Source organism: Corvus hawaiiensis, chromosome 24 (genome assembly GCF_020740725.1).
Source record: "Corvus hawaiiensis isolate bCorHaw1 chromosome 24, bCorHaw1.pri.cur, whole genome shotgun sequence".
Taxonomy (NCBI): Eukaryota; Metazoa; Chordata; class Aves; order Passeriformes; family Corvidae; genus Corvus; species Corvus hawaiiensis.
In genome coordinates, this window is record NC_063236.1 from 4,738,845 (window position 1) to 4,761,602 (window position 22,758).

Below are 22,758 nucleotides of genomic sequence, written 5' to 3' on the forward strand. Positions count from 1 at the left end.
TGGGAGTGACTGTGGGGTGGTCCTGGGGTGCCCAGGTCTGGGTGACTCCAGGCTTTTGGGGTGTCTGCATGGCTCTGGGTGCCTGGTTGTGTCCAGCAGCAGCAGGGTGCCTCATTTGGGAGGGTTTGGGTGTCCCATTTGGGGGGTCCCGAGTGCCCCATCCGGGGGCGGTTCTGGGTGGGTGGGTGACCAGGGACACGCAGGTTGGGGTGTCCACGTGGTCCCAGGGTGCCTAGTTCAGGGTGGGCTGTGGGTGTGGAAGAGGGAAGAGCTGCCCCTGGCCGAGGTTGCTGAGCCCATTCCCAGTCTGGGGTCTGGGGGAGTGGAGCTGTCCGGAGGCACGGGAAGCGTCGGGTGAGCTTTATTGCTGATGCAGTGGCCGCAGTCAAACAAATCGTGATCAAGGCATCACGATAGGAAGGATGGGCATCCCATAACCCCAAAACCCACTACCCTCCTTGAGTCGGTGCTTTCCCTACTTTCCCTGGGACGGATTTGGCTTCCATGCTCTGAGGGTTCTGGGGCTCCCCCAGCAGTGCTGTGGGTGTGTAAAAGATGCCCGGAGCTCCTGGCCTCAGCCTGGCTCCCCATGTCCCACCACTTCCATGCCTCCTCTCTCCCTGGCTGCTCCCTTCTCCGACCCTCCCATTCCTCCTGACATCTAGTCTGAACCCCCGACTCTGCAGCCACTGCTGTGCCTGAATCCCAAAACTCTGCTGGCCACCCAGAGACCTTGTGGTGATGTGATGATGGTCTGGGTGTCCCCTGCTGCCCCCCCAAGGTTGGGGCTACTCCCGCTCACCCCAGGCTGGACCCTGGATAGAGGGTGCCAAACCCCTTCATTGCTCTCTGAGGGGGGGATTTCCATAAGGATCAGCTCTGCAGACCCCTGCTCTGTTCTTGGCATCGCCGGCGGGGCACGGTGCTGGCAGAAGAGTGAGCTTGAAGGCTTCACAACCATCAAAAAATAAATACAATGTCCTCCATCATGTCCTGCTGGGCCCGGCTCATCCTCCGTGTCCCAGAGAGATCCCTGCTCCTTGGCATCGGTCACTGCAGGTTCCAAAGGGCTTGTCATGGAAACAGTCACGAGAAAGGTGAGTGTCTGGGGGTCTGCCATGGGCTGCAGGGGAAAAATCCTCCCGCTCCCTACTGCAGCAGCTTCGGCAACTCCACCTGCAGGGAAGGACACCCCATTACTGGGAGAACAATGGGAGGGGCTGCAGGAATGTCCCTGATGTGGTCCAGAGACATCTAGGGCAGGGTTAGATGGGGTATTGGGAAGGAATTGTTCCCTGTGAGGGTGGGCAGGCCCTGGCACAGGGTGCCCAGAGAAGCTGGGGCTGCCCCTGGATCCCTGGCAGTGTCCAAGGCCAGGTTGGACTGGGCTTGGAGCAACCTGGGCTAGTGGAAGGTATCCCTGCCCATGGCAGGAAAGGGATGGTCTCTAAGGTCTCTTCCAACCCAAACCTTTCAATGACCTCTGGCTGTCCCCACACTCCAGCCCATGGACAGCCCAGCAGGGACACAAACCACCCGGAGCGTGTGAGAGGTTTCAAGGCTCCATGCTGGGACCAGCATTGGAGATGCAGCCCCTCCAGCCATCCTGGGGCCACCTCCCACCCCAGGGGCGTGGGCTCAGCCACAACAATGAGATATCAAGGGCGCAGTGAGTAATAAGTTACGGATGGCTTCTTCCTCGTGTCCCAACCCCTGGATCCTGGCAGATCTGCCAAACACAGGAGCTCTGCCAAGGGATGGATCTGCTGACCCCATCTGCTCTGCAGGGATGGTGTTAAAGGATGGATCTTCCTTCCCCATGTGCTTGGCAAAAGGCTGGATCTGTGCAGGGGTTGGGAGCATGGACACCCCGCTCCAGAGGACACTGCCAAAGTGACAGTGGCAAGGACCTCAGCCCCCAGCCCCCAGCTCCCAGCCCCACCCCGTGGGTGGGCCCCACCTGGCCTTGCACTTGCCTTCTTGAGCTGTTTGAGGTTGCTGGAACGAATGGCTGCCAGGAGCTGGTCCCGAGAGTTCTTCTCCTGGACTGGCAGCGCCCGGTCCCCCAACTTCCTCTGCGTGGCCGGCGAGAGTGAGTTCTTCAGGTTCTCGTTAATCATCAGCGGTGGGGCGAGCGGGGGAGGAGGTGGGGGTGGTGTGGTGGGTGCCCCACCTTTCTTGGGAGAGCTTTTGGGAGAAGCCTTGGGGGATGGCTGCGGGGATGCCTTGGGGGACCCCTTCGGCAGCGCTCCAGGCTTGGGCACCTCCAGAAGGTCTTTCTTCTCCCCCCGTTCCTGTGCCAGTTTCTGCTCCTGGAGTCGTTTCTGTCTCTGCCTGTCCATGTTTCGGCTCAGCAGGTTGGTGACGGTCATGCGTGGCCCAGCCAGCTCGAAGTGGTAGCCCAGCTTCAGGAGTGTGGTGTTCTCCTTCAGGAGCTTGGCGATCTCCATCTCGGTCTTTCCCCCGCAGATGTGCCGCTGGTTGTGGAAACGTAGCTCTGTCAGCGTGTTGTTCTGCAGCAGTGCCCGGAAAATGGCCAGGATACCCTTGCCCGTGATGTGGTTGGAGTCCAAATTGATGCTTGTCAGCACCTTGTTGGACTTGAGCATTATGGCGATGGCGAAGGCCACGTGGTCGTCAGCGCGGGTGTTAGCCAGGGCGAACACCTTGACCACAGTGTTGAACTCCAGGGCCTCAGTGAAGCGCACCAGGGTCTCGTTGTTGATGCAGTCGGAGTTGTTCACGTTGACCTCAGTCACCTCAGCGTCGTTGTTCTTCACCTTCTCGATGAGCTCGTCAAAGATGCTGGAGGCTTCATCATCCTTGGCTTGATCTGCAGAGCTGCTGGAGGAAGGCTTGGAAGGGCTGCTCCCAGCTCCTGCCTTGGCCTCCTGTTTCTCCTCCACCTTTTCTGCCTTTTCTGGCTCTGTCTGGGATTTATTCTTCTCATCTGCCTCGGGTTTTTTCACAGCTGAACCCTTTACCTCTTTTTTTTTATCTTTTTCTTTCTTACCTTCTCCTCCTATGTCTTCTTCTGCCTGTTTCTTTGATTCTGAACTCTTCTTCTCCTTTTTGTCCTTCCCTGTGTCCTTTGATGCTGAATCCTTTTCTTCTTGCTTTTTTTCCTTCTCTGTCTCCTTCTTTGCTGCTGAGACCTTCTCTTCTTCCTTTTTATCCTTTCCTGCATCCTTCTTTTTTAAATCTGAGCCCTTCTCTTCCTCCTTTTTATCCTTCCCTGCATCCTTCTGCAACTCTGAGCTCTTCTCTTCCTCCTTTTTGTCCTTCCCTGTTCCCTTCTTCAACACTGAACCCTTCTCTTCCTCCTTCTTGTCCTTCCCCATCAGCTTTTTCTCCATGGCCTTGACTTTATCGTTCATGGCTTTGTTCTCTTTGCTCTTGGTCTCAGTCTCAGCTTTACCTTTCAGGTCTGTTTTCTGAACACTTTCTTCCTTTTTAGAGTCTTTCCCCACTTTAGTATCTCGTTTCTGGGCCAGGTCTTTGGAAGGAGATTCCTTTCCTTTTCCTTCTTCATTTTTGTCTCTCTTATTCTTGCTCAACCTGCTTTCCTAGTGAGAGAAAAACACCTGGGAATTACAGAGACAGGTGCCTCTGACCTACAGACTCACCACCCCAGTCTCACTTTCACCGACTTCTGTCACATGGGAACATCCTGCAGCCTGTGGCTGGCCTTTGGAAGAGGAATGTTTGGCCCAGCTGAGGTCCCAGCTCCAGGAAAGGGTTCAGCATCTGAGTGCCTTGAATGTAGGCAGAGCCTGCAGGACCCAGGTGTGATGAGATCCTGCTGCAGCTCTCCAAGGCAGCTCTGCTCTCCTTCTGCCTCCAACCCCTTCCCAAAGGGCTCGGAGGTCTGCAGGACACCCTCCCTAACAGGCCATGAACTAACAAGCTGCGGGAGGCACCTCCTCTCATACCCATTACAAGTTATTATTTTTTAATCCTTGTTCTAACTGGGGATGGAGGTAGCGCCTGTCTCCCTGTGAGCCCCAGGTGCTTTCCCTCCTTTCCTAAATGGTTTCCAGCTGGATGCTTAGTGGCTTTTCACAGTCTGCAGCCCAACACTTCCCATGCTGTCCTGGATGTGTGTGCAAGGAGGGGAGCACCCACAGCACTGCTGACCCAGCAGTCACTCCAACCCTGGGCTCTCCGAAACCATTCTCCTTTCAACAGCAGCTTGCACTTTTGAGCAGAAAACCGAGGAAATGGAAGCATGGCATTTATTGCTTTCTCATGCATGAGGTTCTCCCAGCACATCTGCTCCAGTGTCCAAAGACATCATAAGAGGGAAGAGCTTAACTTGGAGAGTCTGGGGGAAGGTCAGAAGGAAGTTTTGGTCATTTTTACAAGCACTCGACCCTTGCCCTTGGCACAGCCTGTCCTGGGCACTGCTGCTGGCCACAACCAGCTCCAGCAGCTTGGGGACACAGCCAATGTTTTGTTGCAGCCTTCACCCAAGGCTGAGGGGGTAGGAGGGGTCTCCATCAGCATTGGTATGACCTTTGATATGGTTCCCATCCTTCTCTCTAAACTGCCAGAGGGCAGGGATAGATGGGATATTGGAAAGGAATTCTTCCCTGTGAGGGTGGGCAGGCCCTGGCACAGGGTGCCCAGAGAAGCTGGGGCTACACCTGGATCCCTGGAAGTGTCCAAGGCCAGGCTGGACAGAGCTTGGAGCACCCTGGGCTAGTGGAAGGTATCCCTGCCCATGGCAGGGGGTGGAACTGGATGAACTTTAGGGTTCCTTCCAACCTAAACAAATGTGGGACTCCATGACATGAAACACATCCCAAGGGAGAGGAGCCGACGCTTCAGGTGGCTGAAGGCAGATGAACTTGACACTGGGACCAAGTTTGCTGCACAGTGGAGGATCCTACCATAAATTTCACATCAAGGTTGGCAATTTAAACCTCCTTCTCCCTCCTCCACAGCTAGGGAACGCACAGGTCCTCACCACTGGCCTGGCTCATCATCTTTGCTGGGGGGATTTTAGGACTCCAGGGAAAGCAGGAAGGAAGATGCCTCTGGGAGATGCAGCTGTGATGCCTTTACAGTCTCCCTGGACCCTCTCACAATTAGGACAGCACTGTGGCTTCACCCGGTGCCTGGAACCCCCAAATCTGAATCCAGACACCCCAGTCTGCAGTCAAGCTGACCTCCTCCTCTTGTCCATCCTGGGACTCCATGGTGTCCGTGCTGGGGCAGCATGTGGCTGAGCTTTCCCCACGCGCAGCACTGCCAGCCCTCAGGGACAGATGTTTTGTGGAAAGAACTGGCTGTGCATGGGCAGCCCTGGGGACTGTTTGTACCTGGTGTATAAACAGATGCCATCGGGGACGAGAAAGCTGTTTATTTAGTTAAGAGGTTTCTTGGCTCCCTGGCGCAAGGCTGAACAGGGACAGGAGGGCTCGTGCCAGACCCCTACAGAGCCTGGCCTGGTGTCCACACAGTCCCCACTGCTGCCACCCCAGGGACCAGGGACAGGGCTCCCAGAGGTATCCTGGGGATTGCAGGGAGCAGGTGATGCCACCTCCTCTGGCGCTGAGCTGGAGGTCCTTCTCACCAAGCTGTGGCCTGTTCCCAGGATGGTGCCCGGATGCTCAGTGACATCCTGAAGCACCTCGGTGGAGCAAGAGCCCTGGCAGGAGGACTGTGGGATGAGGACACTGTTGTTCCACTGCTGGTGCCCAACAGGGCCTCTCCAGTGCCCAGGTTGCAGGTTCCTGTGAGAAAGGACATCCATCGTCCTCAGGGCTCTGAGACCCTTTGGTGACCACAGGCTGAGCACCCCTTGAGTCAGAGCCAGCAGCCTCATCTCCATGCCAACTGCTCCAAAAATCTTCTCCCTCCCAGCCCAAGCTCACCCAGCCTGACACTGGGGACCCCTGAGTCTCCCCTGAGCACCCTGGGCACATCCAAGACCAAGCAGAGCAAAGGCTTTGGCCAGGAATGAGCAGATCTTGGAGAAAGGGATAAAAACCCTGGTGAGAATGACCAGCAACATCTCCCATGCTCGGAGAAGGTGATGGTTTAGTCCAAGCTCCCTGCTTGGGAAGGCTGCTGCAGCACATGCTGGGAATGTCCTGGTATCTCATTAAAGCTTCCATCCATGGATGTGGGTCCACATGTCCACGTGCTGTGCTGTGGGGCAGGTCTGGGGGAGGAGAGACCTGGAGCCAGAGAATGGGATGTGGGAAAACTGGGGGGGGGGGAAATGAATCCAGAGAAAAGGAGTTGAGAGAAGTCAGGGAAAATAAGCCAGGGGAAAAGGAGCCAGGTGTGGCCCCAAGAATGGGAAAAAGGGAATGCAGCAGATATGCAGTGACCATCATGGGTGTTTGTGCCGCTGTTGGTAGCACTTGTGGCATCATTTGCATCCAGCAAAGTTGGGATGCATCAGAAGGATCCCATCAAAGAACTGCAGGTTACTGGAAGAAGTGCTGGATGGTCACAGGGGGTGAGAGTTCAAGCTGCTCCATCTCCTGCAGAGCTGCCTTGGGAGAGTCCTTGGCAGGCGCCCAGCTCCAGTGGCAGCAGAGGGGGAGGAATCAGGAGGAAAAAAGTTCAGGCAAGAAACCAGATGTGTGTTTCTAAAGCCAAGGGTCACTGCAGCCCATCTCCATCCCCTGCTGGAGCCTGGGGACATCTCCAAAGCAGGTCTGCTCTGGGCCCTGCCTGAGGCCACATGTGTGCCCAGGAGGGAACGTGTCCTTGTCCCCTCCTGACTTCCCACCCATCCCTGGGCTCTCAGCGTGGCCCACTGGCCCAGCCCTGCTGCAGGTGCCAGCCTCAGGTGTCACTTTGGCTGGTGACCATGCCAAAGTCCTCACCTCCAGGCTGGAAGTGCAGCTGGAAGTGGAGCTTGGTGGCAGAGCTGCATGGCAGGGGATGGAGAAGAGGAGAGAGAAAAGCAACTTTCCCCTGCTCTGGAAACCCTGGCTGTCCCTGTGGCCACCAGCACAGCTTCTCCTGCAGCCCAGGGCCAGCTCTCCCCTCCTCATGGCCATCCCAAGTCCTGCCTGCTCACTCCTCTCTGCCCACTGGCATATTTACCTTGGGTACCTGGGAACCAGTGCAGCTGCACCCCCTCTGTGCCATTCCCTCTGCCACAAGCACAGTTATTAGGGGAATATTTTTACACAGCGTGTCAGACCTTTAAAAATAAGCCTAATGAAAACAGCCTGGTACTCGGTTGATTAATCACCAGTGTTTTGATGAACTGAAATGCCTTCCCATTTCCTCTAAATAGACTAAAATGAGCATTGCCATGGCTTGTTAGCATTTGTAACCCTCAAACCCACTCAGATGTTGCCTTAAAAGGCAAAGGAGACTGGGAACTTCTCGTCTGGAATCCAAGCACTCGCTCCAGCACTGAACAAGGGATGGGGCTGGGGATAGAGCTGGGGATGGGGAGAGTGAATCTGGAGGCGGAGTGAGGGTCTCACTTCCTGCCCCGAAAACCCCACAGCTCATTTTGGGGTAGAAAACTGCTGGTTTAATGGTAGTTATTGAGCTGGCTGTTTGTTCAGCAGGCAGAATGTGGGCACAGTCACCCTGCTGTGCCCAGAGCAGATTTCCAAGGGAAAGGGAAAGGGAAAGGGAAAGGGAAAGGGAAAGGGAAAGGGAAAGGGAAAGGGGAGGAGAGGAGAGGAGAGGAGAGGAGAGGAGAGGAGAGGAGAGGAGAGGAGAGGAGAGGAGAGGAGAGGAGAGGAGAGGAGAGGAGAGGAGAGGAGAGGAGAGGAGAGGAGAGGAGAGGAGAGGAGAGGAGAGGAGAGGAGAGGAGAGGAGAGGAGAGGAGAGGAGAGGAGAGGAGAGGAGAGGAGAGGAGAGGAGAGGAGAGGAGAGGAGAGAGGAGGAGAGGAGAGGGGAGAGGAGGAGAGGAGAGGAGAGGAGAGAGGAGAGGAGAGGAGAGAGGAGAGGAGAGGAGGTGTTACCCAGGGATTCACAAATCCTGTAGCCAAGATGAGGGAAGGGGCACTTGGTGACCTGGCAGCTGCTGTTAGATCAGTCCCTGGCAGAGGGGACATATGGAAATACGTTTGCAGAAGTTTTGTCTTTGGAAGGGGCCAACTTTCCCCAGCCTGCAGTTATTTTCAGAGGTATGTCCTGGGTATGTCCCTCATGGACATCACGGCAGGATGTGCTTGGCTCAGCCAAAGAAGAAGATGTGAGGATGGAATCTCAGGGGCATGAGCAGCTCTGTGCTGGCTCCAGGGAGGAGTACCCCACTGGGGTTCAAGGAGGGCTTGGCTGAAAGGGGGAAGCCAGAAGGCCTCCAACATCAGAAGGGCATGGAGCTTCTGAAGCAAGTCCAGAGGAGGCCACAGAGATGCTCTGAGGCCTGGAGCCCCTCTGCTCTGGAGACAGACTGGGAGAGCTGGGGGTGTCCAGCCTGGAGAAGAGAAGGCTCCAAGGAGACCTCAGAGCCCCTTCCAGGGCCTAAAGGGGCTCCAAGAGAGCTGGAGAGGGACTTGGGACAAGGGCGTGGAGTGACAGAACAAGGGGGAATGGCTTCCCACTGCTGGAGGGCGGGGTTAGATGGGATACTGGGAAGGAATTGTTCCCTGTGAGGGTGGGCAGGCCCTGGCACAGGGTGCCCAGAGCAGCTGTGGCTGGAAGCGTCCAAGGCCAGGTTGGACAGAGCTTGGAGCAACTTGGGCTAGTGGAAGGTGTCCCTGCCTGTGGAGGGGGTGGAATGAGATGATCTTTAAGGTCCCTTCCCACCCAAACCATTCCATGATTCAGGACACTCCTCTGTGCGGGTGACTGCTGGGGACACGGGCCATGCTGGTCCCCATGAGGAAAGGGACGTGTCAGCAAAAGATCTCAGGCCAAACCTGCACGTGCAGCTCCTGTGGAAGTGGCTCCAGGAACAGTGAACTCAGCATGACACTGGCTCTGTCTCTAATATCACCTGCAGCTCTGGGGGCCTCTGGAAGCTGAGTGTGAGACATCACCCTGTGATGATATGAGAACCTCAGGAGCACAACAGGGGAAACATGAGCCAGGATCAGGCCCATCCCAATAAGCCATACTGCTGGGAAATCCAGGGTCAGCTCCAAGGTGGCTGATGGTGGTTTCTGCGTCTGCACTGGAGCCCACCACAACCCTTCTCTGGGGACCCACTGCCTCCCTCTTGTCTGGCAGCTCCCCTGGCAGGGCCATGCTGGCTGTCTGGCACATGGATTTGGCCACCAACAAAGACTGTCCCCCCAGAACTGTGCTCCTTGCAAAGCAACCAGAATCCCTCCAGAGCTGCAGACTTGGGAATAACGCCCAGGCCAAGGGGTTGTTCCTCTCTCCCAGCCTCTGCTGGGATGAGAAATTCCTCCTGCAGCCTATGGGACTTTTTCCAGTTCATCTCTTGGCAGGGCATGGCTTAGACAACACCAGCACAACTCCGTCGGTCCCACACAAATCCTGACTGGCTTTTGGAGGTGGAAAAATGGGGAAGCCCAGGGATGAGGGCAGACCTCTGAGACACAGAGAGACAATTCACCAAAATCTCTTGGTCAGCTGTGGGGGTCCCAGACCAGACTGGTGAGGGAAGGGAGCTGGGTTGGGTTACTTGAAGGAGCAGGTTTAGGGATAATTATGGATCCAAGACCAACAAGCCAATCTGCTTTCACTGCCTGGGGGGTTTCAGTCTGTCCTACACATGCTGCCAAGCCCTATAAAGTCTCCAGAGCCACCACAAGACTCTGGGATTGAATCCACAGCTCTAACTTTGGGGATCACCCTCTGGAGACACCTCCCTACCTGCCAGACTCTGAGGACCCCCACGTTCCCTGTGTCCCACCCAGCTATCCCAAACCCCAGCCAGAGCCCATGAATGAGGCACCAGCACCCCTCCACCCCTCAGTGTGACCCTGCAGGCTGAGGAGGCTGAGCATGAGCCCTGTGAGAGCTCCTCAGGGATGGGGATGTCCTCCAAGACTGTCCCACTGCACGGAGAGGCCGTCAAGGTGGCCGGGGCAAAGGCAGGGGGGTTGCAGGTTGTTTGATGATCCTGGTATTTGGGTACTTGCTCCTGGAGAGGGCTGCTAGAGTCAAGCCAAACCACAACAAGCTGCCCAAGCTCTTTCCCTCCATTCTTCAGCCAGTTTTGAGTAACCTAGGGACAACTCAGAGCCAAGGACTTTCCCAGAAAGAATGCTGTGTCCTTGGCTGAGTCCTGGGAGCTGCTGAGCCTGGATTGCCAGAGACCCGCAGAGGAAGCAGGACCGCAAGACTTCTGCTGACCCCGGAACACCCCGGACAACCCTTCTGCTCCTCAGCTGAGAGCAAATACCATGGAGAGCTTTGTGGGAGACCCTGCTCACATCCTCAGGGCTCCTTGAGAGGATCAGGCTGCAAAGAGCTTCTCTCTTGGTATGTTTGGACTCTTGGCATGAAGGAAGGGTGAAAGGACCTCAGCTTCCAGCACTGGGACACACATGACCCCTAGCCATGCTCTGTGTGCCAAAGCCCAGAGAGATGTAAGCAACTCCCTGCCCTGTCCTGCCTCACATATTATCCTGTCATTTTAATAAGGAGCTCAGCTTTTCCCCTTCCCTTCTGGCCAGACCTCTCTGACCCCAAATATCACTGTGTCTTTGCATGTCTCAGGCCAGTGTTTTTAAGAAGTCCCCTTTCTGAGATGCAGAGCTGTTCTCCAGAGACTGGGCAGCTTCTGGCCCTGATTTTGCATTTTTTTCCTGAATTAAGGCCGATAAATATTTCAACTTGGTTTCCTTTAACAGAAGAGCTCCAGCCCTTCCATGGAGACACAGCCATTTTCCAGAAAGCTGTAAAGCCACTGTATACTCTGCAAATGGAAACTTTTGCTCCTCTAACAAAATCTGGTTTTAGAAGTCTAGGTTTTTCTCTTCTATTTGCTGTATTCCCAGCCCTTCTCCTGGCACTGCCATGGCTGAACTGGATATTCCCAAAATGAGACCTTTTCCCTGGTTGTCTCTTCATCAGGGGTTAAAAAGGGCAGAGAATGCCAGCGATTCACACCACAAGCACCTCTGGGCTGGATTTCTGCCCAGTGCACTTTGTGGGAAGCCCACAAAAAGCATTCCTCGGATTTTTAGGAACAGGAGAACTGCAATTCAGCCCTAGCAAGTCTTAATCCTATCTCCATCCTCTGTGTCGTAAAGGCTGGATGCTCAAGGAGCAGGACACTGTTCCCAGCCTCGTGGGGACACATCTCCAGGCCCCTTGCTGGTGCAGGTGTCCAATGGATCCCATCCAGCAGCCCATGGGATTGTCACAGACCCCTCCCTGCCCGTGGGCACCTGGTGTTGGAAGATGATTCCAGGTCCTTGAAGCAGGTGAGAAGAGCCAAGCTCCAGGTGCCTCCCTGCAAAATCAAACCAGTTTTGCTGGTCATTGGCTTGCTGGTGATTCCCTTAAATAGTTTGTGGGAAACAGGAGCACCGGCTCCTCAGGCTCTGGCACCACATGGGAGCTGCATCCCAGGACAGAGCACTTAGTGGGAGAGAGCCGGGCATGCCAGGGGTCACCATCTCTGGTTCTTGGGAACTGGGGAATTCCCTGTAAGGAGGCAAACAGCAGCTCACTCTCCTCAGCAGAGGCTCCCATGGCTGTGCACGTGCTCATTCCTGTGCCAGGCATGTCCAACATATGCCATGGTGCCCCTGTCAGCAGGAGGAACCCCTTGGAGCCCTCAGCAGCATGCAGCATAAATCCTGACCCAAATACTGTGTGTAAGCTCAGCACATGGTAAAAGGGCTCCACAGGACACCTCTGTGACCTGGGCTGGTGCCTCTCCAGCTGTGTTTCAGCAAATCACTGAATCATGGCATCACTGTGGTTGGAAAAGCCCTCTAAGGTCATCAAGTCCAACCATTCCCCCAGCACTGCCATGTTCACCACCCAAATCCACAAGAGCCACATCCACACAGCTCTTAAATCCCTTCAGGGAAGGTGACTCCACCTCTGCCCTGGACAGCCTATGCCAGGTCTTCGCAATCCTTTCCATGCAGGAATTTTCCCCAAGATCCAACCTGAGCTTCCCCTGGCCCAACCTGAGGCCGTTCCCTCTCCTCCTGTCCCTGTTCCCTGCGAGCAGAGCCCGACCCCCCCGGCTTCCCCCTCCTGTCAGGGACTTGTGCAGAGCCACAAGGTCCCCCCTGAGCCTCCTTTGCTCCAGCCTGAGCCCCTTTCCCAGCTCCCTCAGCTGCTCCTGGGGCTCCAGACCCTTCCTCAGCCCTGTTCCCTTCTCTGGGCATGCTCCAGCCTCTCAATGACTTTCTTGCACTGAGCAGCCCAAAACTGTTCAAAGGATTGAAGGTGTGACCCCCACCAGTGCCCAGCACAGGGGATGGGCACTGCCCTGGTCCTGCTGCCACACCATGGCTGGCACAGGCTCTTGTTTCCACAGCTTTCTGTTTGGTTTTATTTCCTTTCTGTTTTCATCCCTGTTTACTCCACATTCTGGGCAGAGGAAAGGACAGAGCAGAACTCTTGACCCTCCACGGTGTGTCTGTCCCCTGCCATCCTGTCAGTCACATCTTGACTTCAAAACATGTGCCCTGACACTGAGATCCTCTTGCTCCATCCTGCCACGATTCCCACACAGCAAAGGGTGGGATGGAGCAATATGACCGGTTAATCCCAGCATCCTGCTGGGAGCTGAGTCACTGAGATGGTTTTAGCACACAAGTGATGTCACAGTGCTGCGAAAGAGAGGGACACATAACGGACCCCGCTCTTCTCCTCCTCCATGTCTATTTATCAGCTCAACATAAACACGTCCTAAACTTCCCGGGCAGCTCAGCCCATGTAAGCTAAACACTCCAAACATTTCCATGGATTTATCTGCATCCGAGTTGTGCTTTATGTAAATATAGAACTCAGATTTTTACTCTTTTTTTTTCCAGTTGACTAGAAATCCACATTTTTTCCCTGCTTGTGCCCTTAGATGGACTGTGGATCTCCCAGACTTGTGTGTGCCTTTGGCGTGACCTCCGTGTCACCGGGAACACTTTGTGCTGCCACTTGCCCTGGTCACAAGAGGAAAAACAAGGAGAGCAAGGCTTCTGACCCCAAGGGCATTACAAAAACACCAATCCAGCCGTGAAGGTCTTTCTCACACCATTTTTTCAGGAATGCAGCTCAAAGATGCCTGTGCTCTCACTTCAGTTTTTTCAGTTGTTCTCCACACTGCAGATCCTTCTGGGAGCTGTCATGGGATTGTTCTTGCTTCTGTGTTTACCTTGGAGGGTTGTTTTATCATCTGCTGCAGGGAACAGCTCCTGCTTGTGCTGCTTGTCCCTCTTGTGACAGGGTTGGGACTTTTTTAGAAACTCAGAACAAAACACCAGAGCACAGAAAACAGTTTTCATTTCTGAGCAATGAAAGGTGACAAATAAAAGGGATCTCCTGGACTCCACAGAATTACAGAATCAATTTGGTCAGAAAAGACCTCTGAGATCATCGAGTCCAACCTGTGCCTGACCCCCACCTTGTCATCCAGTCCAGAGCACTCAGGGCCATGTCCGGGCATTCCTTGGACACCTCCAGGAATGGGGACTCCACCACCTCCCTGGGCAGCCCCTTCCAAAGCTTACCACCCTTTCAATGGAGAAATTCCTCCTGATGTCCAACCTGAACCTCCCCTGGTGCAGCTTGAGGCCGTTTTCCTCTTGTCCTGTCCCTGTTCCCTGGGAGCAGAGCCCGACCCCCACCTGGCTGCTCCCTCCTGTCAGGGAGTTGGAGAGTGACTTGTGCAGCTGGAGGCACCATCTGTGACCTCCTTTAAGGACCAAATAGGAATGGCTCAATACCTTTGGTTTCTTTCCAAATGTGTGACTAGTTTGGATATCCCTGGCTTTCATCCATGGAGGAACGCAAAGTCCAGGAAGCTGCCAGCTCTAGTCCCCTCTGTGTGCTGGTGGAAGGATCCACATCTTTGCCCACTGCCCATTCCATGAGCCAGAAGCCACTGGAGCAGCCTCTGGGTGGATGTCCTGGTGTCACCCACCCCCTTTCACCTCTTCTGGAGGCCAGAAGCTGTTCAGAACAACATATTCTGGTCCGTTCTCTCCTGTGAGGGTGGTGAGGCCCTGGCACAGGGTGCCCAGAGCAGCTGGGGCTGCCCCATCCCTGGAAGTGTCCAAGGCCAGGCTGGATCACCCTGGGACAGTGGAAGGTGTCCCTGCCCATGGCAGGGGGTGGGAATGGGATGGGCTTCAATGTCCCTTCCCACCCAAACCAGTCTGGGATTCTGGGATTCTTTGGACTTGATGACCTTAGCGGTCTTTTCCAATCATAAAGATTCTCTGATGAGGGAAAAGAGACCAGGTCAGGACATGGCTAAAAGAGAGGCAAGGGCTGGGAATTAGTGAAGATTCTTGGAAGGGAGGAGGAACGGTCTTGGCAGTTGACAGAACCAGCTGATAAACAGAAGAGCAGAGTTTCAGTACACATGTGTTAGGGACAAACTGGGAAGATGTTCAAGGAACGATATAATCCCTGCTATACCCTTGTTTGCAAATTCCCTCGAGTCTGAACCAGTGAGTTAAATGTGGAGCTTGTTTTCCCTCCAGATATTTTCAAGATGACAAGCTTTGAGCATTAATAAGAAATATAAATCCCGGCTTGTTTGCCTGTGGTGTTGAAGAAGGGCTCACTGCTGAGGATCCCTACTTTCCATGGAGGGAAATCAAGCCACTGGATTAAAAACCACCCAGCAGCAAGTTCCAAGCCTGAGACAGTTAGAAAGGAAGGCAGGACTTTTTACAAGACCTTCCCCAGGTCTTGTAAAAAGAAAACCTTCTCCATGGCAATAGGACCTGCTGTCCTCTGGCACCGGCATCCTTCAGATATGCAGAATTTGGATTAAATAAACCCTCTGAGGTCACTGCTTTTCCTTCTGCATCCAAACTGGGCCATGAAGAGCCGTTCCAGCCTCCACGAGAAGAGCTTGGGGACATGGAGACATTCCCAGGAGCCTGCAGGGATAAGGATGCGTGGACCTGGAACAGGAGGGGGTCTTGCCTGCAGAGGAGTGCGCTTGGGGAGTGGGATATCTGAGAGGAAGGGAAAAGATGCTGGGCGATAACTGAACCACCTCAGCTTCTCCTTTGGGAAGGGAGTTCAGCCTTCATGAGACAAAAACACAGGGACCATCTGTACTCTGCACATCTGGCCCTGGCTGTGCACATCTGGCTCTGGCTGTGCACAATTGCCCTGGCATCCAGCATCCCCTGTTCAGAGTCTTCTCCTCCAGGAAACTGGTTCCTGGGCTTCCATGGAAAGAGACACCCACAACATGAGTATCTTCCTGAAAGAAGTGGGTTTGTGGCCCTGAAATGACTCCCCTCCATAAGCAGGATAATGCTCCCTCATGCAACTTCCCTGCACTTCCCAGCCCTCCGTGCTTGAAGCTGCATGAAATCAAATCAAAACCAGACCTGTTGGGAGGCAGGGCCGGGAACTCATGGGATTGGGACATCCAGGTATCCTCCCCTTACAGGTGAGCTTCAAAGAGCATTTGGACAACTCTCTGAAGCACACGGTGGGATTTTGGGGTTGTCCTGTGCAGGTCTAGGAGCTGCACTCAGTGATCCTTGTGGGTCCCCTTCCAACTCAGGATGTTCCATGACTCTGTGAGCTGAGGGAAGGAGGCTCCATGCATTCCCAGGGAAGATAGTGGTGCTGGAGAAGGGAAAGCACAAGGAGGGGCTGCCTCTGTCACCAGGTGCTCGGTGTTTTGGGAGCCACCAGGGCACTGTGGTGAGGCCAGCTGGGAATCCAAGGAGACCCAAGAACAGCTGCAGGTGGATTTTGTGGAATGCTTTGAAAAGTAAAACCTCCTGCTGTGGATTTGGCAACTGCTAAGGAGGACCCGTCCAGCAAAGCACCAGACCATGGCATGTGTGCTTCACATGGAGATCCTTCCCACGGGCTCTTCACATCCAGGTCCCATCTGGCAAAGGTTTCCTGAGAGTGTTTAGGGCTGACCAAATGCCAGTGGAAAAGATAATGGAATTATAGAATGGTTGTGCTTGGAAGGGACCTTAAAGATCATTCCCTTAAAGATCACCATGGAAGAGACCCCATGGATGGGGTGTTCCCAGGGTGGGTATGACTGTGCTCTCTGCATAGACACGTGGTTTTTGTAGATGTCACCAACAAAGGAGGAACTGGACCAGCTCCCACAGACCCCATCTCCTCACACAGCTCAGCTCTCAGAGAAACCCATCCCACAGGGACAGCTGCACAGAGCCCCTGTGCCCTGGCACACGCAGCTTTTCCTCTTCTGGACAGAAATCCCAGGCATGATAAGAGGATTTCAAGTGACAGCAAGTCAGTTGTGCTCCAGGTAACTCATGGAATCCCAGAGTGGTTTGGATTGGAAGGGACCTTAAGTTCCATCCAGTTCCACCCCCTGCCATGGGCAGGGACACCTTCCACTGTCCCAGGCTGCTCCAAGCCCCAATGTCCAACCTGGCCTTGGGCACTGCCAGGGATCCAGGGGCAGCCCCAGCTGCTCTGGGCACCCTGTGCCAGGGCCTGCCCACCCTCACAGGGAGCAATTCCCTCCCAGTATCCCATCTAACCCTGCCCTCTGGCTGTTTAGCACCACAGCATCAACTTCGCAGCATGTTTGTAACTGGAATTTCTCTCATTACGTCTTTGCCTGTGACAGTAAAGAGCCATGAGCTAATAGAAATCATCTCTTCATTTATCTACTCATGAATATTCATTTAATTCCAGCTACTGTGACACATGGACCTTGTTGAGTACATCCAGAGAGGGGCACTGGCCCAAGCCCCACCCTTGAGCTGGGTACTTCCACTCCTTAGCAACACAAAATTAAGATTAATTTATTACTGCATCACCAAGATGGGAATTTGGCTGCCCAGTGTGGAAAGGTTGGGGCAAAGCTCATGTCTATTTTGGGATGTTTATAATCTGCTTCCTAGTTACCCAAGTTTACCCTTTTCATCACTAAGAAGATGTGTTATTATGTACTTACAATATTTCTAAATATACCCACTTCTCCCAATATTTAGGTGGAAATGGAGGTGCCTGGAGCCGGTCCAAGAACAGGGCAGTGAGTGCAAGAACAGTGAGATGGGCAGAAACTCAATCTTTCCCTACAAAATACCTTATTTTGCACTTTGGAGGAATTCCTGCACATCCCAGCTAACAGACAGTCCCATACACAGATTCTCATTACGAGGCATGGAAGAGCAGCAGGGAGGACATAAGGACATGGAGCTTCTGAAGAAAGTCCAGAGGAGGCCACAGAGATGCTCTGAGGGCTGGAGCCCCTCTGCTCTGGAGACAGACTGGGAGAGCTGGGGGTGTTCACCTGGAGAAGAGAAGGCTCCAGGGAGACCTCAGAGCCCCTTCCAGGGCCTAAAGGGGCTCCAAGAGAGCTGGAGAGGGACTGGGGACAAGGGCCTGGAGTGACAGGACAAGGGGGAATGGCTTCCCACTGCCAGAGGGCAGGGATAGATGGGATATTGGGAAGGAATTGTTCCCTGTGAGGGTGGGCAGGCCCTGGCACAGGGTGCCCAGAGCAGCTGTGGCTGGAAGTGTCCAAGGCCAGGTTGGACTGGGCTTGGAGCAACTTGGGCTAGTGGAAGGTGTCCCTGCCTGTGGAGGGGGTGGAATGAGATGATCTTTAAGGTCCCTTCCCACCCAAACCATTCCATGATTCCAAGAAGTACAGACAGAGAAACTCTCTGTAGTTCAAGGACAAGAATCTGCCCTCCTGTCCCTCCCTATTGAAGAGACATTGCAGACACGGTGCCTGGCATTCCTGATTTAAGGCATCGAGAGAAACCTTTGCAAGCCAGAAGTAGATGTGTGAGTGGGGCGGGGGTGGGGGGGAGAAAAGCACAGAAACAAGGGCAGGGAAGGAATGGGAGGTAATTCCAATGGAACTGGCCCTGTGAACATCTGGAAGATGTTATCCTGTGTCTGTTACATCTCTTCAATAGGGAGGGACAGGAGGGCAGATTCTTGTCCTTGAACTACAGAGAGTTTCTCTGTCTGTACTTCTTGGAATCATGGAATGGTTTGGGTGGGAAGGGACCTTAAAGATCATCTCATTCCACCCCCTCCACAGGCAGGGACACCTTCCACTAGCCCAAGTTGCTCCAAGCTCTGTCCAACCTGGCCTTGGACACTGCCAGGGATCCAGCCACAGCTTCTCTGGGCACCCTGTCCAGGGCCTCCCCACTCTCATGGGGAACAATTCCTTCCCAATATCCCATCTATCCCTGCCCTCCGGCAGTGGGAAGCCATTCCCCCTTGTTCTGTCACTCCAGGCCCTTGTCCTCAGTCCCTCTCCAGCTCTCTTGGAGCCCCTTTAGGCCCTGGAAGGGGCTCTGAGCTCTCCCTGGAGCCTTCTCTTGTCCAGGCTGGACACCCCCAGCTCTCCCAGTCTGTCTCCAGAGCAGAGGGGCTCCAGCCCTCAGAGCATCTCTGTGGCCTCCTCTGGACTTGCTTCAGAATCCTGGGAGCTGTTGATGGAGAGAGGCTGGGATAGACATGTACAGGGCAATGCCTGCACACCCTGGGGAAATGCCAACCCTGTGGGAGTGTGGCCACCATGCCTGTGCTGGCTGGCACAACATGAAATCTGCTGACACATGAGAGGGATTTGTCATTGGAGGCCTCAGAGCACTGAGCAGCTGGGGGAGAGCTCGGCACCTGCCTGGAGTGCTCTGGATGGCTCCATGTTCTCATTCCATCCTGAAACAAAACACAGCCCTGGGGCTTCCTCAGACAGAAGGGACCATTGGCTTCCTGCACTGGTTTTTGTGACTGTTCCTGTGGTCTGATGATCCCATCCCACGCCGTCCCCAGGCCCCATGGCAGAGCACAGCCCTGCTCCACCACCAACATGATCTGATGTGCCAGCAATGCAAGCTGGCATTTTCTAGGTGCTAATCCCATATCCTAACAATGCCAGGGAGGAAGGGGTGGAGGATGTATTTTTTTCTTGGCCTCCAGGGATTGAAATAGAAGAAAGTCAGTTCTGCGCTATCCAGTTACTGCACTGCAATCGAACTGGGCCACTTGCACTGACAAACTTGACCTGTGGCCAGTGTGCTTTGTCTTCACAGCCTGAAGCTCCTCAGAGAGGAGCAGGAGCTTTCCCAGGATCTCCGTGCTGCTCTCCCCGCCAGCCAGAGCCCTACACTGTCTCCCAGGTGTCTCTCCTCCCCGGGCCTTTCCACATCCCAAATCCTCTCCCACTGCACACACACACTCAGGCATTTCCAAACAACATCACGTTTAACCAGGTCTCTTTTTAACAAAACCCACAAATTTTCTCCCTTCCTCCTGATCATGGACACTTCCCTATGCCAATTTCCAGTCAGCCCCTCATGTTCCAACAGTTAAAACTGAAATAGCAACACAAGTGATGTCAAACCCAAGGGTGCCCCCACCTGAAAAAGATTTTCCAGTGTCACCTCTTAGGATCACCTGCAAACCAGCGGTCACTGGGATGACTGGTCCCACATAAGAGCATTTCCCTCTCCATGCAGGTTTGTCCTGCAGCACCTGCACTTCCCCACCACAGCGAAATTTTCCGCTGGTGAGGAAATCAGTCAGAGCCCTTGTGGTGAGGGGCACGGCACTCACCGTCCCCCAGCCCATGCCAAGCGCCACATATAGAAGGTGAAAGCTGTGCCTTGTCCTCAGACCCAGAGGGAGCTCCCAGGCTGCCCAGGACAGGGGTGTGGGGGGGAACAATTTAACCCCTTATTCAGCTCTTCAAAATCAACCTTCAGTTATTTCTCCTATAGGTGCAATTTTCATTCCAATATTTAGAATGTAATAAGGGTGCCCAGGCCACAGTCAAGAGACTCCTATATAAACTCCCTAAATATCCCAAAAGAGAAATTTCCAAGTGTTCTGGTGTAGTTACAGATTGATTACCCAGCTGGAAGACCCAGGGTACAGCTGGGTGACCTGGAATAGATCTGGAATCAGAGCCAGGGCAGAGGGGTATCCACATAATCCTTGGCTCTGCTTGTGCTGCCAACACTCCCCAGCCCTGCCCCGGCACAGCAGATGCGAATCCCGCCTGGGACATGAAACCAGCCCGTGACCACACGGATCAGTCGCTGAAGAGTCGCTGTCTTTCACTTTCTGGCTCAGCCCGTCATGAAAAACTAGGGAAACCAGATGCTTCCCAGGCTTCCATGCATGAATCCCAAATATTCTTAGTACTGAGGTTAATAAATGTTACAGAAAAGCCGGACTGGCTTCCACTAAGGCACGGCATAAAAAGAGGAGAGGGACTGACATGAAGCTCTCGAGCTCCAAGCAAACTCTTAAAGGATTTGCCAGGTGCAGAGAGGGAGATAAATATACCCAAAACAAAGCAAAAGACGGAATTTGAAGTGAACAATAAATGCAAAACAAACGGCATGGGGTAACACCTGCTTCTCGACATGATTTCCACAAAGCAGCAAACTTTTTTATTCCACGAGAACCAGAGACTGTTTAAGCTTTTGCACAAGAAGAACTGAAAGGACCAAGAGCCCAGAGATCTCCAAAGGAGGGGAAAAAAAAAAAAAAAAGGAGGAAATGCAGCCTGTGGGATCGCTGTCACTGCACCGGCCCCTCCAGCAGCCTCCTGGGAATGCCAGCTCCGCTCCCAGCCCTGCCCAGGGATGTTAAGAGCAGGGGCAGGGAGAAGATCCCTGGCACCAGCACAGGTTTGGGCTTTACTAGTATCACCGGGATTTTATGGGACACCCTGTTCCCTCGCGGAGTGCCTGCACCAGCTCCCTGATCTCTCCGGGACAGCTCTTCCTCCTCAGCAAGGGCACGCCTTTCTCGGGTTTTGTGTTTTCCATCTCGTCCCTCACTCAGCCCGGGGCGGGGGGAGGGCTGAGGTGTGTTCCCACCTTTCCCTCAGCAGCAGTGGGGGATGTGACTTACGTCTATCGAGTGCTCCCGCTGCAGGACCCTCCTGGTGTCCTTGTCGTGGTGGTTGAGAGCCGTGTCACAGTTTTGTGGGCCGGGTGAGGAGTTTTCCGATTGGTTTTTCTGACTGCGCTCCACAGGGATGCTCCCGTCCGCATCCACCACATCCAGCTCCTTTTCCAGCTCCTCCATCTCCTCTGGAGACAAAGTAGACAATAAATTGTCTATATCTGGATCTTCACTAACTTGTCGCCGGTATTTGGCCACTTTGGACATCTTGGCTCGCTGGCGAGACACGGTGGCGGTTGTGTGGTACCCAAAGCAGGAGAAAAAAACTGAAGCCGAAGCTCCAAGGCTGCTTCCCGAGCGGCAGCAGGTGCTGAAGTGTTAAATCTCAGCAGCTCTGCAGCCCGGGATACGGTGGTTATCCAGAGGGGACACCCCTCGGTCCAAGAGTTGGCCAATAACAGGATCCAGCGGCGGTTCGGGTGCTGGGAAGCCAATGGAGCCCGGCGGGAGGCGGGGAATGGTGCTATCAGAGGAGTCTGAAACCCGAGGACATTCCAGGGAACCATGCAGAGCTACATGACCAAATTTAGTCCGAAGCATTTCGCCTTTTAAAGGCAATGGGCCAACCCAGTGAGAAAACAGGGAAAAATGCACCAGCCGGCAGGCCGGGGATGGTGGGTGGAGGAGGCAGCCCCAGCCTGGGCCATGGGGGCTGGGGGGCTACTAAAGTGGGCAGCGTAGCTACGAAGGGATGGGGGGAGGCTCTGCTGTGACAGTGACAGCTCTTGGCTGAAATCGGTAAGGAAGCATCCACTCCAGAGGAAGTTTCCCTCTTTATGCCGCTGCAGTCTGGACTGGTGCCGTCAGCCGAAGCGCTCAGCCCCTCGCAAAGGGGTGGGGTTGGTGGTGCCGATGCAGACCGGTTCCGTCGGGGGATGGAGGCAGCAGGTAGTGAGCGCTCCCGGCTCTGCAGATCTGACCCCCCGAGGATTGTCAGAGCTCCCTCCGACCCGCAGACACTGAGGGGCTGTTCCTGCAGCTGCTCTTCCTCACACACTCCCACTTCCCCTTACCAAGCCCCAAAGACATCCCTCCTTCTGCACAGATGGAATTCCTGAGTCTCCCCTGCTCCTGGTCCAGGCAGTGCCCTAAGCCTGGGCTTTGGCTGGCGGCACCAACTTTCCATCTCCCTAATCCATATAGAAGCTCTACTGGCACCTGGGAGTTCTCCCACAGGGACAGGAGACAGGCTCTTCTCTCCAAGTTTCCAGGCAGCTTTACCCCATGTCCAGCATTTTGTACCCATTTGTTATCCTGCCAGCTCCATCCTGGTTTTCTTCATCCTTTATCATCCTCCTAATATTTACTGCCTGCTCTCAGGCCTCTCTCTGCTTATCCAAGCAAGGAGCCCTTTGGTCTTTTTTGACAAAACAAGCTCCTCTAGGATTTTCCTCAGCCTAATCACCTCCTCTGTCTGTCTTCCTGACCAGATCCCATCCTGGCCAGATCCCATCCACAGGCACTGGGTGCTTCAGGTGAGTCTCCAAGTGCCGCGTGTAACAAACGAGACATTCCCCATCCCGACAGGAAATGTACATTCTTGGTGCATTCCAGGATTTCCCTTATCTCCAGTGCTGCAGTGCCCAGGTCCTGCTCATATCCTTCCTATGATTCACCAGCACGGCTGAGATTTTTTCCAGATTGTAGTAGAAACTGTTTGGTTTAGTTTCCAAGTGGACAAACTTAAACATTGCTGTGGTGGATTCCATCCCTATCACTTCTGTTTCCCTGACTCTGCAGCCCTGGTCTTGGTGCTCACTT

At 54.2% G+C, this 22,758-nt stretch overlaps 1 protein-coding gene across 1 annotated transcript; it reads right to left on the reverse strand.

Moving 5' to 3' along the window:
* Positions 1–345: 345 nt before the first annotated feature.
* LMOD1 (leiomodin 1) lies at positions 346–21,528 on the reverse strand. Its single transcript, XM_048328138.1, has 3 exons — positions 20,944–21,528; positions 1,977–3,566; positions 346–1,176 (listed from the first exon to the last, which is right to left on the reverse strand). The coding sequence occupies exons 1-3, from the start codon at positions 21,202–21,204 to the stop codon at positions 1,150–1,152; spliced, it is 1,878 nt and encodes a 625-aa protein (XP_048184095.1). The 5' UTR covers positions 21,205–21,528; the 3' UTR covers positions 346–1,149.
* Between the last annotated feature and the right edge of the window lie 1,230 nt (positions 21,529–22,758).